Source organism: Engraulis encrasicolus, chromosome 16 (assembly GCF_034702125.1).
Source record: "Engraulis encrasicolus isolate BLACKSEA-1 chromosome 16, IST_EnEncr_1.0, whole genome shotgun sequence".
In the NCBI taxonomy this organism is placed as follows: domain Eukaryota; kingdom Metazoa; phylum Chordata; class Actinopteri; order Clupeiformes; family Engraulidae; genus Engraulis; species Engraulis encrasicolus.
In genome coordinates this window covers 28,238,008-28,255,781 of record NC_085872.1, presented here as the reverse complement: position 1 = coordinate 28,255,781, position 17,774 = coordinate 28,238,008, and the positions used below count along the sequence as shown (strand labels likewise).

At 42.5% G+C, this 17,774-nt stretch overlaps 1 protein-coding gene across 2 annotated transcripts in view; it reads left to right on the top strand.

Annotated features, from left to right (window-relative positions):
• fam49ba (family with sequence similarity 49 member Ba) overlaps nucleotides 1-9,828 on the top strand; it is a 37,459-nt gene extending 27,631 nt beyond the window's left edge. Inside the window, exons 6-11 of one of the 2 annotated variants that reach the window (XM_063219244.1) lie at nucleotides 5,846-5,923; nucleotides 7,624-7,740; nucleotides 7,852-7,931; nucleotides 8,318-8,444; nucleotides 8,965-9,035; nucleotides 9,527-9,828. In XM_063219244.1, coding sequence (XP_063075314.1) covers nucleotides 5,846-5,923; nucleotides 7,624-7,740; nucleotides 7,852-7,931; nucleotides 8,318-8,444; nucleotides 8,965-9,035; nucleotides 9,527-9,596 — 543 coding nt within the window. In that variant the 3' untranslated portion in view covers nucleotides 9,597-9,828. Of the gene's footprint in view, nucleotides 1-5,845; nucleotides 5,924-7,620; nucleotides 7,741-7,851; nucleotides 7,932-8,317; nucleotides 8,445-8,964; nucleotides 9,036-9,526 lie in introns of both variants that reach the window. The other variant, XM_063219243.1, reaches the window with a different exon arrangement.
• Nucleotides 9,829-17,774: the final 7,946 nt, after the last annotated feature.

Here is a 17,774-nt window from a genome sequence, read left to right as displayed (position 1 = left end):
ACCGCACGCTCAGAGAGAGAGATAAAACAGCTATACATTATATATACGGTTGAGTCAAAAAATTAAGTCAATCCAGTGTATCCTGACTGGTATTAAATGATCACTTAAAAGTCCATGAAGCCATCAAATAAGACATGTACATGCATTTAAATTCGCACAGAAAGACCTGTCTACACCTATACAACATACAGAGTCCTTAACACCTAAAACACCTATAGCCTACATTATACTACACACACGCGCGCACACACACACACACACACACAAACACACACACACACACACACACACACACACACACACACTTTCACAGTAAAGCTCACACAACATTGGTTCGGCAGCATCCCAGCCGAAAACATGCACAGAAAATGGTGCAAGGCACACTGTTTACAGCACAGCTACATTTCTTAGAATTGCAGGGGCTTTTACTCTTGCAACCACATCTGATCATCTGTAAAATGTAGTCTGGTGCCACTTTGACCTTTTCTGGAACACTTATTGGTATCAGTGCTTTGTTGCATGGGTCTTTCTTCCATCCAAATGCTTCGGGAGATAGTTCAGGTGGAGTGTGAACCAATGTCCTCCACAATATTGCTTGAAAATGAGCCCTTTTCACATTCTCAAGAAATGCCTCTGTTGTTGGTGGAAGAGCAGCCAGGTTAGGTGAAGATAAATGACCTTTCCCATTCTTTTTTCCCCATACCACCAACCTTGTAGAGTATGTGACATGCTGATACAGTCTGGAATGCCATAACATGCCGACACAAAGTTAGTGGCCTCACTGGAAAGTTGTTGGAATGGTGCCAGCACATTACCAATTGATGTCAAGTGATATCCAGCTTTTAGGGTCTTGATAACAGAGCCTTTACCAATACCAAAATAGTCTCTAAGTCTCTAAGTCAAAATAGTCTCTAAGTCTCGCAGTCTGTAACTTAGGAAAGGAGTCAGGAATGACTGCACCACCTTTCTTGTCATAGGGGAAAAGATACCACTTCTTGCCGAGCAACCCATCAGAAGCCTGGGGAGGCAGTACACTGCAGAACTATCTGATAAACAGATGGGGAAGACCGTCATGAAACAGCTATGTGACGGCCTGGCAAGGATCGACCAAAGCCAACTCCCTGGGAAGTACAAGGTTTGGTGCTACCAGTTTACACTCTACCAGAGGATAATGTGGCCCCTGAAAATGAGCGAGATCCCCTCATCAACCGTGACTAAGATGGATGGGAAAGCCAACTCATTCATACGAAAGTGGTTGGGGTTGCCACGTTGCCTATCTGAAGCTGGCCTCTTCGGAAGAAATACACTGCAACTACCACTGAAGTCACTACAGTTGGGCTACATGCAAGAGAAAGCCAGGTTGGTCCTTGAGCTTCGGGAGTCCACAGACGAGTCAGTCAGGAAGGCTAACGCCAGGGTCCTGACTGGCCGCAAGTGGAACGCCCAGACCGAGGTCAACCAAGCTGTAAGTCGGCTGCAGCACAAGGAAATCATGGGCAGAGTGCAGGTAGGTAGAGCAGGCCTAGGATGGGGAGATGCACCAAGATTCTGGTCCAAGGCCCACCGCAAGGAAAGGAAGGAAATGGTAGTGGCGGAGGTGACGAGGATGGAGGAAGACCGCTACAAGATCAAGGCTGTGTCTCAGGGACGGCAGGGAAGCTGGACAACCTGGGAGGGAATCTCAAACAGGAACATCAGTTGGTCAGACGTGTGGAAGATCCCACAGGCAAGACTCAGCTTCCTTATACGCTCAACCTATGACACGCTTCCCTGTCCTCGGAACCTCCACCAGTGGTTTGGAAAGGAGGAATGTTGTGCACTCTGCAGTGCTCCCAATGCAAGCCTCCAGCATATCTTGTCAGGCTGCAAAATCGCGCTATCACAAGGCCGCTACAGATGGCGCCACGACCAAGTCTTGAGAAAGCTAGCCGAAGTACTGGAGGAGCGCAGACAGGATAGCAGAATACCATCGCCGACAGAGGACCCCACCACCTTTGTCGCGGAAGGAGGGATCAGAAGCATCAGGCAAAGAGAAACATCAAGGCCCTTCAGTCCCGGCCAGGATTGGAGCATGAAGGTCGACTTGGACAGGAAGCTTCTGTTTCCCACAGAGATTACCACCACATCTCTCCGCCCAGACATAGTGGCGTGGTCCACAAAGGCAAGAGCGGTGGCCCTCATTGAACTCACCGTGCCAAGTGAGGAAGGAATCGAGGCTGCCTTCGAGCGGAAAAAGGCCAAGTACTCGAGCTGGCTGTTGAGTGCCGAGAGGCGGGTTGGAAGACTACCATCTACCCAGTGGAGGTTGGATGCAGAGGCTTTATGGGGTTGTCGACTCTACGCCTCCTAAAGGATGTGGGAGTCACCGGAAGGAAGCTTAAGAAGGCAACAAAGGAACTGGCAGAGGAGGCGGAGAAAGGGAGCTTTTGGCTCTGGCTGTGGAGGAAGGACAGAAAGTGGGGGAAGAACACCTAACCCCCAGACAGCAGCTGCAGGGAACAGCAAGCCTATCTCCCAACCGGCTTGCGCATTCGGCACTTCACTCAACACTGTTGTCACCCCAGCAACCAACGCACCCGAGCACAGCTGCATTGGAAGGGGGTTACAGCCAGCAGCCAACGAACACCAAACAGCTCAACTGCCTCACAAACAACTCGTCAGTAAGCATTCAGCGCATTCGGCACTTCACTCAACACTGTTGTCACCCCAGCAACCAACGCACCCGAGCACAGCTGCATTGGAAGGGGGTTACAGCCAGCAGCCAACGAACACCAAACAGCTCAACTGCCTCACAAACAACTCGTCAGTAAGCATTCAGTGCATTCGGCACTTCACTCAACACTGCAACACCCCAGCAACCAACGCACCCGAGCACAGCTGCATTGGAAGGGGGTTACAGCCAGCAGCCAACGAACACCAAACAGCTCAACTGCCTCACAAACAACTCGTCAGTAAGCATTCAGCGCATTCGGCACCTTCACTCAGCACTTTTTTATTATTTATTTTTTATGCTTATCAAATGTATGAAACGTATGTATTGTTGGTGTGAGCTGTACGCCAGAGGCAGATGGGCAGTGAGCCTGGCCACTCACTGTTGGCCCACTAGCCGGAGTTGGCGGTGTTGTGGTTCAGGGCCGAAACACCGCAGAGAAGGCTGGACACCACCTGACGACATCTGCTTATGGCATGGGGCTACAGCTACCTGCGAAGGTGGTTGAGGAAGGCACCTCCTGTGCATGCATGATGAATGTGAATGTGTATTCCCTGTTTGTCTAGTAATTTATACAATAAAGATGTTTGTGTCACAAGTCTTATTTTCTCTCGCTGACCCATGGGCACCGGAGGAGGTGTGACAGGCAGCAATGCCCAGCAGGTAAAAGGTCAATTACAATGTCATTTTGTGGATTTACATTTTTAATTTTATCTCTTTCCATGTTAATACGACCACCACTGAAATTATGTACTTTGTAGGCAAACAAATAATCAGCCAAAAATTATGTAATTATTACTTACAATTTTTATTTTGTGTTACAACAGCACAGGAAGAGTAAATAGCAATGTATGAAATGGTGAAATTCTGTGTTGAATTAGTACCGGTAATCCTTTCTGGGTATGTCTAAGCTGACACCACCAATATTTGCCTAAATGTTACATATTTCTGCTTGACAAACAGCTAGTTATGTAATTGTCTAAAATGTATTTGGTACGAGGACACTTTCTCCACTTTGATGTGGCAGGCCTACCACCCAGAATGCTCTATGGTTAATCATAGTGCAGTTATGAAGCTGTCAAAAGCTTGTGGGCTATGGCTGCAGCGAAATCAACATGAAAGGGTTAATATCTGAAATTGGCACATCACCCACTCTTATCCTGATGGGTAAGTGTTGGAGAACTACAAACAGTAAAACCAAACAACCCACTATGAGATATAAAGCCACGTTTGGCGAAATGTTGGCCTTTGTGTCTCCGACTTGGAAAATCAGGCTTTTTGGGTGAATGCCCCGCCCCCAAACATGCATGACCCCACCCCCACTGATGTCCATACCTCACCACATGTTCTTATACACATCCCACCATGTAAACAAACACAAAATAAGTATGGTATAGGGTATTTGGTCAGCATAACATGAATTGGGAGCCAAAGACTGTTGTAATCTATGGCTGCAGAACATCAAGCATAAAAGGCTCAATATCTCAAAATGCTCAAGGGATATCACCGGGCATCGTCTGGAATCTTAATAGGTACACCTTAGGCAACCACAAACTGCAAAGAAAAAAACTTTATCAGACGAAACTGGGTTCGGCTGATATTTGGCTTTTGGCTGCCGGACTAGTATGCCACTATTTTGGGGCTTAATACAGTTAAAATCGTTGGCCAGGGTTTATAAAGGTGGTAAAGCGTCTTATTTTTCATGTAAGCCGTTGTCTTGCTTTAAGACAAGTTAAATGAGGGAGCATGTCGCTAAGCTAGTGAAAGTCAATGGATCCGTGTATGCTACACGGATCCATTGACTTTCACTAGCTTAGCGACATGCTCCCTCTTTTAACTTGTCTTAAAGCAAGACAACGGCTTACATGAAAAATAAGACACTTTACCACCTTTATAAACCCTGGCCAACGATTTTAACTGTATTAAGCCCCAAAATAGTGGCATACCCCTTTAACGCACTGCTGAATTGTGGGAGCGTCAGCTTCTCTGAACTGTCCTCACTTCTGTGCGTTGCCTACCAGCACTTCCCACAATAGCCCAGTTCCACAGTGTTATATCAGTTCAGCTTATGTCAGCTAAGTCATAACCATTCAGACATAGTGTACTCTGTACTGTATATTGTAAACCAAACATGAGGCACCAAGAGAGTCCCTCAGCTTCTTGTTAGTAGAATTAATCGCTTTGGCATCAAATTTAAGGCTGGTTGTGTGCGATTTCTGCAGCACTTTGCACCTAGTTTGCAGATTGCACAAACCCAATTATGGCTGGAGACAGCCTGGTTCGTTGAGGTAATTGCAAATTTATGCCAATAAGCAAAATCAAAAATTAATGAACGGCCTCGTCTGCATAATATCGCGGCGGCGGGCCTGATGGAGAGCAGGAGAGCAGATGTCAGTGAGGCGCAAGTCTGGCGCAACGAGGGGAGGGGAGGGGGGGTTACGGGGAGCGAGGTGCGGTGTGGTGTGGCGGAGTCAGGGTTTGGCTTGGAGGGCTTGTCAAGTCAAGTCAGCTTTTATTGTCAGTTTCTTCATATGCACAGGTCATACAAGGAAATTGAAATCATGTTTCTCTCTCTACCATGAAGGATATAGACATTCACAGGACTGACATTTACAGACTGACATTAAAGTGCGAGACAGGACAAGTAACACTGTTGTACCCATAACAGTAAAGTGATGAAGTGATACAAATACTGAGCATTTAACATTGATGAGTGATAGTGATGGACCAGTGATAAGCCAGTAATAACAAGTGGTTGGTGTGTGGGTGTGTGGAGGGTGGCGTTAGTGTCGGGGTCCCCTTGGAGATGCTCACTGTCCCCTTTTCAGGGCTGATAGTATTCAGGCTCCATGCCTGATTTCAGGCTTGACGGAGTTTGTAAAAATAAAAACATTGATAGTAATTAGCCATTAGGTTATTGTCATCTCAGAAAGTGTTACAGGTTCAGGGTTTTCTTCTACTATCAGGCTTGAATAATGGTCATACACAGGCTATTAAATGTTTGAATAATGTGTCAAAATAGGCCTTCGTTACGTCACTATGCAGTATCTTGTGGTTCGTCGTTAGAGCAGGGGAAAAAGTTCAGGCTCAGGATTTTTTTCACTATCACCCCTGCCTTTTGCGCATCTCCTGCAGATGACCAACCCGGCCATCCAGAACGATTTCAGCTACTATCGCAGGACCCTCAGCCGCATGAGGATCAACAATGTGTCCGTAAGTAATGTGCTCGTGTTCACCTCGCCGCCCACCAGGGCTTGACACTGGCACCTGCCAACCGGCCAAATGCTGGTAAAACTTGGCTCTGGCTGGTAACAATTTCAGTGTCACCAGCCAATTTGGCAGGTATCTTATTCTATGTTATGACATATCAGAATAGCTTATATTTTGCACTTTGTGCCTTGTGTATCAATTGTTTGTATTTGAATTCAAGAAAAAGCTCAGTTACTCAGTTTCTATTTGTTTGTTTTATTTCCATGTTGAAACCCATGCTAACATCTTAGATGTTAGATGTACAGCATCATGATAAAAAAAATAAAAATAAAAATAATAATCAAGTTTGTGGCTAGTAGAATAGCTGGATGGCTAGTGACTACGGAAAACCACTAGCCACAGTTGCCGGCAAGCGAAAAAGTTTATGTCAAGCCCTCGCCGCCCACTACTACATCCTGGCTCCTTGGTTATGGTTATGTTTAAGTACAGCAAGGTTTAGGGGGTTAACAAGAGCCATTTGCTGTGTTTGATGGGCTACGTCATTAGGTGACGAATCAGACCCTGACCCTACCGCCTCTCGCTCTCACTCTCACTGTCTGTTTTCAGGTTTTTTTCTTCCTTTTTGTTCATCCTCAGCAGCCCTCTTGTCCTTACAGACCATTTCTCCTTTTTTCTTTCTTTTCCCCCCTCTTACTATGATCCCTCTTCTCTTCATCCATCCTCCTCTACTGTTTTTTTCCCCGTGTCTCTGTGTCCTCTATTCATCTCTCTATTCACACCTCCATCCTCTGTCTCTCTCTCTCTCTCTCTCTCTCTCTCTCTCTCTCCCTCTTTCTCTCTCTCTCTGCTTGACTGAGTGCTGATGTGTGTTCACCACATGAGGAGGTGTGTGTGTGTGTGTGTGTGTGTGTGTGTGTGTGTGTGTGTGTGTGTGTGTGTGTGTGTGTGTGTGTGTGTGTGTGCGTGCGTGCGTGCGTACGTGTGTGTGTGTGTGTGTGTGTGTGTGCGTGTGTGTGTGTGTGTGTGCGGGCGCACGTGTGCGGGTGTGTGTGTGTGTGTGTGTGTGTGCATGTGTGTAATAGAGAGTGGGGGGGGTGGATGTTAATGACTTCAGCCTCATTACAAGACCTTGTGCGAAGCAGAAGCCAGGGCTGGGGATGGTGATGGGGGAGGAGGGAGGGGGTCCGTCCACTGGAGATAAAATAGCTTGTTGACCTTGCCTTCCCAATTAAGGGCTTTCTCAGTGGGGAATAATCACGAGGCCTGGCTGGCCTAATGAATCAGGACCCTCCTCGCTGTGGTACAGTACAGCGTGTATCATTACATTACGCATGCAGAACATGACAGCGCACAGATCCGCAGATCGCAGACGAGTCGACGGACCTGATTTACATGCACTTTCACCAGCAGCCATCTCCCGGCCTCAGCCAAGCCTGGCCACTTATCATTGACTGGCACGCGCCCGGCACTGCAGTCCACCATCAGCGGAGAACGTACTGTACAAAACGGTGTACCGCAGAACCTCTTGTGAAAGAGGGGGAAAAGCTAGCATGACAAACATCTGTGTGTGTGTTTTTTTTTTATATGTACTTAGATGCTATTGACACGATGGGAGATCTGATGTTGCCAGGTGCCTTGCATGGGTAATTGATGATCGATGAGTATGAACTAACCTAACTAACCTTCACCCGGTCTGACAGCAGGCGGAAGAGCAGAATGAGGTGAACAACGAGCTGGCCAACCGCATGTCCCTCTTCTATGCCAACGCCACCCCCATGCTGAAAACGTTAAGCGACGCCACAACAAAGTTTGTTTCAGAGGTGGGTACATAGCAAAAAGGCATCCGTATACATGTATATGTCTGTTGTTCCACTAATACATGAATAAATGAAAAATCACATTTGTGTGTGTGTGTGCGTGCCTGAGCGCAGAATGCAGAATTACCCGTTGAGAACACCACAGACTGTCTGAGCACGATGGCTAGTGTGTGCAAAGTCATGCTGGAAACACCGTAAGTTTTACTATAATGGTTTCTAAACTTAGTTCCTATCTATTTGATCATTCATTGCTGTTTTTGCTTACTGTCTGTTCCTTGTGATATCCATATTACCATTTCTTCAAACTAAGAAGTACTTGTAAATAACAAGATGATGATTTTAACCATCTTACATGTGAATGTGTGTGTGTGTGTGTGTGTGTCTGTCTGTCTGTATGTGTGTGTCTGTATGTATATATGTGTGTGTGTGTGTGTGTGTGTGTGTGTGTGTGTGTGTGTGTGTGTGTGTGTGTGTGTGTGTGTGTGTGTGTGTGTGTGTGTGTGTGTCTGTGTCTGTGTGTCTGTGTGTCTGTGTGTGTCTGTGTGTGTGCGCGCTCATGCGTGCTCTGCAACGTCCTCAGGGAGTACCGCACCCGCTTCGCCAGTGAGGACACGGTGCTGTTCTGCCTGCGTGTCATGGTGGGGGTCATCATCCTCTACGACTTCGTCCACCCTGCTGGGGCCTTCGTCAAGTCCTCCAAAATCGATGTACGTACTAAACTGTACTTACTTCCTCATCACACCAGTCACATTTTCACACAGTCAGTCAGTCATGATATATCAGCACAGGAAATAGTCTGTGTTAGCCTCAGAGATATATACAGGGTGTTCTTCACTTCACACCAAGGCACATCGACTGAAGCTGTAAAACTGCTGCTAGTAGGCAAGAGTGGCAAAGCTGAAAAGTGACGGACTGACTGGAACTGCCCAAACTAGTTGAAGGCAGCTCACCTTAATGGCAAATGGGCTGTGGCACTAAGTTTACATGTTTAAATGTTTCTCATTGCATATGTTATGAGGGACTTACTGTAAGTGACCTCACAGCCATGATGTTTGAGGTTGCAGTTTTTACAGCGATTTTACAGCTTCAATAGAATGCACAATTACTCTTCAACTACCTGGTTGTGTGGATATGTTCTGTTTTACTTTAGCACAAGCATTAATGTTGTAATTTGAATGAAGATAGAGCTTTTCAGATGTATTAAGTGCTTTTGATTTGGTCCCACAGATGAAAGGATGCATTAAAGTCCTCAAGGACCAGCCGCCCAATAGTGTGGAAGGACTTCTAAATGCTCTCAGGTGAGTGACTCTGGGCAGGCCAAGCAGCACCATGCAGTGAGTGTACTGCATGTACAAGGGCTAGGGCTCAATTGGGGATTTACGATTATAGAGTTTAGATTAGGGACTGAAGCCTAATGCATACGTGATACAGGGCTAATACATACATACAGTACTTACATGCATACATACATACATATAAACATACATACATACATACATACATACATACATACATACATACATACATACATACATACATACATACGTACGTACATACATACGTACATACGTACATATAAACATGCATGCATGCATAGATATTTACATACATACATACATACATACATACATACATACATACATACATACATACAAACATACAAACAGTACATATGCAAATAGTAAATAATTCACTGCTATTTGTTATGTACAAATTATCTTGACATGTAACAAAACAAATCAAAGTAAATAGCTGTCTTTCCTAACCATATGTCTTATTGCGCACACAGGTACACAACAAAACATTTGAATGATGAGACTACCTCCAAACAAATTAAAACCATGCTGCAAGCAAACTGAATCATCTCTGTGCTAAACTATGCTGGAGTGGGGCTGACCCCGGAGCAGGAAGTCAGTGGAGTCTTTGAATTCAGACAGGGGTTTCGGGAGCAGAATGGAAACAAAATGGATGTGGCCAGTCTTTTTTTTACTGAAATACAGTACTTTATGTATTGTACTGTAGCAAAGTGGTGAGAAATGACATTTACAAATTCCTTGATGACCCTTTTGTCTATGCCCCAACCAAGTGTGAATTGATCCATTTGTCACATCTGATGTGAGTTTCTCAAAAGAGAAGTTGTTAGCCTGTTAGCAACTTCAGTAGTTGCCAATGGGAAAATGCATTGAAAACAGCAAAGTAGCTAATGTAGTTAGCAACTTTGGTTTTGAGAAATTCACCCCTGATGTGAAAAGTCCTCTGTCTTTGTCCAAACAACAAATCCACAAAATATGAGCTGTAGTTGTGGCTTGTGTAGATATTTTTTTGCTCCATAAAAGGCCATGCACGGCAGCTATCTGTTCTTACTGGAAACATTTTGTGTACGAATGCCATGCTGTTCTGACTGTATGCAACAAATATTCCTCTCCATTGCATACAGCGAGAGATGTTTTGCTTTGTTTTTTAGTTGATCTTCTTCTGATAATCGTGTCTTGATCTGACTGAAACTGTTGTCCCAACTGTTGTTCCTCTTCATTTTGATCCAGTTTTAAGGGGGATATTTTTTTTTTAATTTCATGAGCCCAGTATTCAGTCTCCCAATTGTGTCTTGAAATGTATCTGAGAATATTTTTGTACATGGTGAAATAAAAATCTTTTACATTTTTGAAGGGCAAAATAAAACAACTCTTCAATAGCAACGTTGTTGTGCATGCCACTTGATTCCATCTACCACGTCTCTCCCCCAAGATGTCCTCTCTTATTCACCGTGGAAATTAACACAACAAATTGTCTCAAATTAGTCCAACCATCTTATTCATCAACTCACTTACACCTTCATAAAAAAAACACAAATTGGACTTCAGAATTATTTTTTTAAAAGCTCTCGCAATGAGTCTTACCATGGTCAAAGCTTAGCTAAAATGATCCTAGGAAAGAATTTTGGTGTGTGCATTTGTCAGTCTCATCATGAGTAAGAAAAAAGGCATTGTATTAAAACTGACGTCATGTAAAATTTGATCCTACAGATGGTAGGCACGCTCTCCCCCTTATCCATGTCTAATTCTATGGCTCTCCACTGTGTCACAAAGCTCGTCTGTTCGCTCCCTTTCATTTCATTTGCCAAAATATTTTGTTTCCCGACCACTTCCTTGTTACTAATAGCATCTTCAGATGAGTCACATATGATGTGCTCCTCTGCCTGTTGCATCTGTTGGGAAGTCTTCAGCCAGCGCCTGACTCCTCTCTTCCACCAGACTCAGCTTCCCTCCCCTATACTGTACGTCTCCACACAGTACTGAGGAACAGCAACAGCTGGGCTTAAGCACAGGAAATGATCTCGGCACATTTATGCCTCTCTCTTGCTCCATCTTTCTTACATATGGGCGCACATACACACACAGACACACCACACACACACACACACACACACACACACACACACACACACACACACACACACACACACACACACACACACACACACACACACACACACACACACACACACACACACACACACACAATTCCTTAGTAAGCCAAACAGCTGTTTTGATCCTGCCCCTCAACCAGGACAGGGGGGAGGATAGGGTTGTGGCCTGTTCCTTTGTCATGAATTTTGGGGAGAGAGTTGCATCTTAAGCCAGCTGCTCAGTGGCTGAGTGAGGTCCAGCACTGTGTGGTGGATTACTGAATTCCCGCCTCGTTCCACAGAGGAAACACAGGCTTACTGGGACCAGGCATTCCTCAACTTCCTCCATTACTCTGGCTGTTTGATCACATATGGATTGGAGTCAGGCTTACCGGCACAGCACGCCTCAATATGTATGCTGCATATAGACTTTGTATACAGTGATGCCAAACATGCCATATTCAGGCACAAGTGTCTCTTCCTATGTACAGGAGGAAGTATGCTTTTGATTGGTAGCTCGCACTGACGTGTATAATAATGAACTCCATTCAACGTTTTTTTGATGCAACCCCGACTGGTTTGCGCCGTTGCCTCACTACAGATTAGAACGCACCCTATCCCCTTGTTGACAGCTGACAAAGACAGTTGACATCTGAATAATTATACTTATTCAACATTCTTAAATGTGAATAATACTGTATGCCTATGACAGCACTTCTATCTCCCAATATAGTAGTAATTGGTACAAGAATAACACTGGCGTCTAACAAGATTGCCACACATTGTAGAAAGGGGTAACTGTTGAGTTTATAAACCTATAAATAATAATACTGGTAAGTAGTGATTAGTAATACGCTCAAAAATAGGCCTACTAATGGCAAAGAACAGACAATAATGCTTCTTCTATTCTTGTGTAACCAACCAACTTAAACATATCATAAAATGTACATGTTTTAGTAGAGAAGCAAAATGAATGCTATGGGAGCACCATGAGTAAATCTTTTGAATCTTCTTCTTGTGGTCTGATATCAGTAGACTTGGAAGTTCTAATCCATAAAGATCTCTGAGCGCAGAGGTTTATGCTGACTAATAATAGAAGACACTTCATTGTTTCCTTCATCACTTAAAATTAGACCAATCTGACTGCATTCAAAATAATAACAGAAGTCTGGGGTACTTCAAATTGCTTCAACAAACATCAGATGCCGATATAAGAGATGAATAAGATCCACACACTTTACCTCTGGAATGAATAATACGTTTTTTTTTTTGTTGTTTTTTTTTTAAAACATATCCTTAAGTATCTACAGATGATATCAAGTTGTTACAAATTCTTTTGACCCTTTCAGTTAAAACAATCATAAAAAATTCTCAAACTTGTTTCGGAAAGAGTGGCTTCTACTACTGCTGTATCATAAGTCCTACGATGTGTGAGTGTAGGCCTAGGATAGGTACGGGTGATGGACATTTTAAAATGAATCATGACAGAAGAGGGTACCAAGACAGTAAGGGCATACATGACTGAGTTGATAACATCAAACCAAGATCCCATGACTGGGAGGGCAGGGAACAATATCAGTAATGTCCTAGGGCTCTACCCAACTGTCCACATGGGGAGTTTTAAGCAAAATGTGGAGCCTATGAATATAATTATGTCCTTAAATGTCATGAGTGAATACAGTTATATCCTTCATCAAGGCACTGGGTGTAGAAATATGCAATTAAAACACCTTGGGGGCAATAGTTGATTAGATTCTAATGTCAATTGTCATAGTAGAAGATCTCAAAATAATGGCCAAGTTGCTCTGTATTTTAAAGGCTTTAAAGGTACACTGTGCAAGTTTTAGTTGTTTATTTCGAGAATTCATGCTACACATTCACTAATGTTACCTTTTTCATGAATACTTACCACCACCATCAAATTCCAAGTATTCATTATGACTGGGAAAATCGCACTTTTCATACGTAAGGGGGATCTTCTCCATGGTCTGCTATTTTGAATTTCCAGAAATAGACATTTTGTAGCTGCAAAAATGACTGAAAATAGTTGCAGTACCTTTTTTGACCATTTCCTGCACAGTGTACCTGAGCCCTGAGGAAGGTCAGTAGACCGAAAGCCTGGCCTATTACAGTTTTTCTCAATTGGTTTTGTACATTTCTCACAACAGAACAATCATTCTGAAAACTTCTTGTTCAATTGTGACTTCCTGCCGTTACCTGTGCACATGGTAAAATACGTTTTTCATAGTTTTCAGCATTTAGCAAATGCTTTCGTCCACCATGCAATGGTTGTGTACAATTCTCAGCTTTTTTGTACATTATCAATTGCTTTTGTCATATCACTCAAAAAGCTTTGTCACTGAATGCATGAGACTATCGCACCCCCCAAAACATTTAGGCCCTAGGTCATAGTTTAAGTCTTGACATGCAAAATGATTTACCAAGCTGTCATAATGTGATAAACACTGTATAATTTCCATTGGATTTTTGTCTATAAATGTGATCTGAATTGGTAAATTGCTCGCAGGTAAATATTGACTCTCTCTAATCAAAGGCAGTATAAGGGATAGAGAAAACAGGCATACAATACAACAGTAGGCACTGTACTGCATTATATTACTCTTTGCCTCATGTGGCCTTTATAATTACGCTCCAAGCAAAATTACAATATTTCCCTATAATTTCACAAGACAGTAAGTGCACTTTATACAGTATCAGTGTATTGTTTCAAATTTATTTTGCTTTACAGTTCTAGATTTTTTTTTCACATGGGCTTGCAAGACAAGTAAAAAGGGATGGTAGAGGGCGCATTTTGACACCTCAACCAGAGTTTGCTATTTTTCCTATTTTGCAATGAGAAAACCTATCAATAAATAGGTCATAGTCTAAATGTATATCTAGGACAATCTTATCTGATCAATGTAATATAAAGTCGAATTTACAACATTTCCCATCCAATCTAAACAACATTTTGCTTCAGAAAAGATCCTCAAGAGTGTACTATTCAATTGACAACATGACAAATCGATTTGACCACACTATGACACAATGACTAACCATTCTGCTGGCACTGATACGTTCATTGACACAAAAACTTGGGTTTTGAGCAAGAGACTCGGTTTTGCAGGTCATCCACGGTGTTTTGCCATTTGTTAAAGCTGTTTTGAGAATGAATATTATGTTTTGCAAATTGCGAGAGAGATTCGAGAAATGTACAAAACCAATTGAGAAATACTGTATTAAAAAGAACACAAAGGGGATTTAAGTGTGCAGACATTTTTCTTTCAATTCTGCACAGTGTACATTTAAAAGAAATGTCAATATCTTTGTCTGGCTTTGTTTTCGATGTATAGAAGAGGGAGTTAAGTGGTTTTTGAAACAAATATTACATAACATTGCATTTGGCAGACGCATTATAACCAAAGCGACTTTCAATAGAGGACATAATCATAGCCAACATCACTAGCAAATAGGCTACAAAGTGCATAGGAAATATACAGAACAATAAGTGCAGATACAAAGAAGGTTTTTTATTATTATTTTTTTTATAACAAGTACACACACCACACACACACATACACACGCATCATGTCGAGGGGCTAGGCCAGCTCAAGCATTAGTATTATTGCAATATTATTGCAACAGGCATTACCCTTTTGTTCTGTTTAGCTGCTACTGTTTCTATTCCTGTCCGACTTTTATGTATTCAGACATTAGAACATTGTAAGACAAACAACCAGGGTAAATAACACACTGACAAATGTTTTCCCCCTTGTGTCCAGTGCTTCCCTCATGATATACATGTGACAATGAGCAGTGACGCTACAGCACTATGTCCAAAATAGCCTGTGACATGAATCATAATCCGGTCGCTCCAGCTTATGCTGTTGTACATGTAGATGTAAGTCCAGCTGTTGGGTACTAGCAAAGGTGTGAAACTGTGGTGGGGCACTTGTGACCATTCTGTCGTGTCATACATACATATTACAGTGAAATATCATAGCTGCTTGGAGGAATATAAAGCCTTTGCACCCCTGGAGCACACAAAAATCAGACTCAGGAGGAACGAGAACTGCTGAAGACCCAGACCATCAGACCATCAGACCATCACCAAGAGGCATCTCTCAAGTCTTTGACTGGCACACATCTTACCGGTAAGATAACCGGTGCATATCCTTATATCTAAATAATAGGGTTTCCAATTTATTTGTAATTTACCATTTTAAAAAAGTATTATTTGTGTCATATTGTCATTCTCCATGTTATATTCATTAAAATGTGTTTTGAAAACGCCATGCATATTTCAAATAACTACCAGAAACAGTGTTTTACTTCAGTAACTTGGCTTGTGACTATCTCTATTCTTTTACTTCACTTTTGTTATATACAGCCTACCTGTCTTATTTTTTATGAATAACAAAGCATAGCTGTGTATAACTTCTGTAAATGATCAAACATAGTTGTTGTTTTAAGGTTTGTAGCAAAATATCAGAGCTAAAACAAACAAATATTTTGATAATCATATTAAATTTGGATTCTTGGTTGGGACAGGTTCTGAATTCAGTGAAGCTTTCTACATATATAATTCATCTTGTAAACACTTCAGAGATGTTCAGGCTTCTATTTTTCTCAGGTCAGTAATTGCAGAATAAACACATTTATTCAAGTCATTTTTCCCTGATATAAATTGTAATACTTGTAGCCATCGGCTTATGCAGGTAACTCATTCTCTTCTTTCTGTCTCAGGTCTTTTTGCCTTGTCACTATGTGACCCTACCAAACCCCTATCCAGTCAATCAGACAGTCCTATGGAGTTTTACAGTGATGTGGAGGAGTCCCAGCTCCTGCTGCCTGGTCAGCTCTCCACCACCTCCTCCTCCTCCAGCCTCTCCTCCCCTCAGTCCAGAGTGCCAAGAGCTGGGGTGGATGCTCTCCATGAGGAGGGCTCAGGCATGACAGAAGGTACATTCCTCATTCACACATTATGAATTATATAAGTATTGTAATTATGATGAATATTATGATAACAACAACAACAATAACAACAACAGCAATAAGAATAAGAATAAGATTACACTGAAAAATGATACATTGAGGTGTTTAAGAATTTCTTTCAGATTTTTTCAATGATGTGCTTCTTTTTTTATTTACAGCCACCACAACAACCACAAAGAGTCCAGTCACAGCCACCACCACCAGCACCACCACCACTGCAGCTGTAACAGGTACATCTAACTGCCCTCACTTTCCATGCATCACAGTGTGAGGACTGCAGACACATTATAAAACAGGCTTTGTCATATCCTCCAAAATGTGACGACTGGCACTGGCTGATTACAGGATCGTTTGCCCATGGTCTCAGAAATGGAAATGCATATATCACTGCCTTATTTTGTTGTTGAACTGGGTTTTTTTTAAGAAATATTTGGTAACACTTTATTTTAGGGATACATCTATTAGCACTAGTACATACAATGTTCCTGTATAAGTAACTTCTAAGGCATGTACGAAGCAAAATCAAACATTTGTTAGGCATGTATTCGCAAATGTCTTGTTCATGCACAATAAGGTATTTATTACAAATTTAACCTTAGTAAGGACCTAGTAGGCCAGGCCTTAGCATTTGCTTAGTACATGCCTTACAAGGTATGTATGCAGGCATTAACATTGTATGCATTAGTCCTAATAGATGTATCCCTAAAATAAAGTGTTACCAAATATTTTATTCCTTTCATGAGGTTAGGACAGTAAAGATTGTGAGGAAGTGGGAAACCATTAGAGATACCGTATATGAGGTTGGGAAATGACCCTGGCCGGGTTCAAACCTGGTTCCCAATGGCCAAGTAGCCCATGTAGCAGTGCATCAGGGCGACGAGCCACTCACTCCACTGCACCCCATTTGACTTCCTGTTGAAATGTGTCCTCTCGTCCCTCACAGGTGGTGTGAGCCCTTTTTCCTCCGGTGACATCAGCAGTAAGATCAGCCTCGTCACCACGTGCAGCCTCACAATGCTCTCTGTGCTGGTGACGTGGAGCTGGTAGGAGCTGCTCGGAGCTGCTAGGACATGGTAGAACCAACCTGGTTACTAGTCTGCTGCTGGTCAGCAGACTTCAGCCCCCTCCCATGCCATCTGCATGAAGCATAGTTGAAACAGCTATGACCAGATATGACTTGCAAAAAGACGTACGTACAGTATGTGGTTTCTTATGCTGGCGCTGCTATTTATTTTGCCCACTATGTTCATGTGATTTTGATGCCTGGACATTATTGTGAATTTCTTGTATGTGAATTACTCTTCATGTTAATCATGATTAGCAGACATTTTATTTACTTATAATTACTGATCACTATTATGTGTTTTCACTCTATGTACTTGTGTTCAAGATATTATATTGCTTATTATGTTTGTTTATACTGTATATGTCTATGTGCTATTTAAAAATATCCATGTTCATATGAAATGAATATTGCTCTGCTCACTGTGATATTCAATTAAATGTGTATATACTTATTTGTAAAAGATATATATATGCAGTATAAAACGAATATGAACAATTATGCGGTTCCTGTGGCTTTAATGAGACATGTAGTGAAAAGTATCCCTCTCCAAAGACAGAGAGTAAGTGAAGT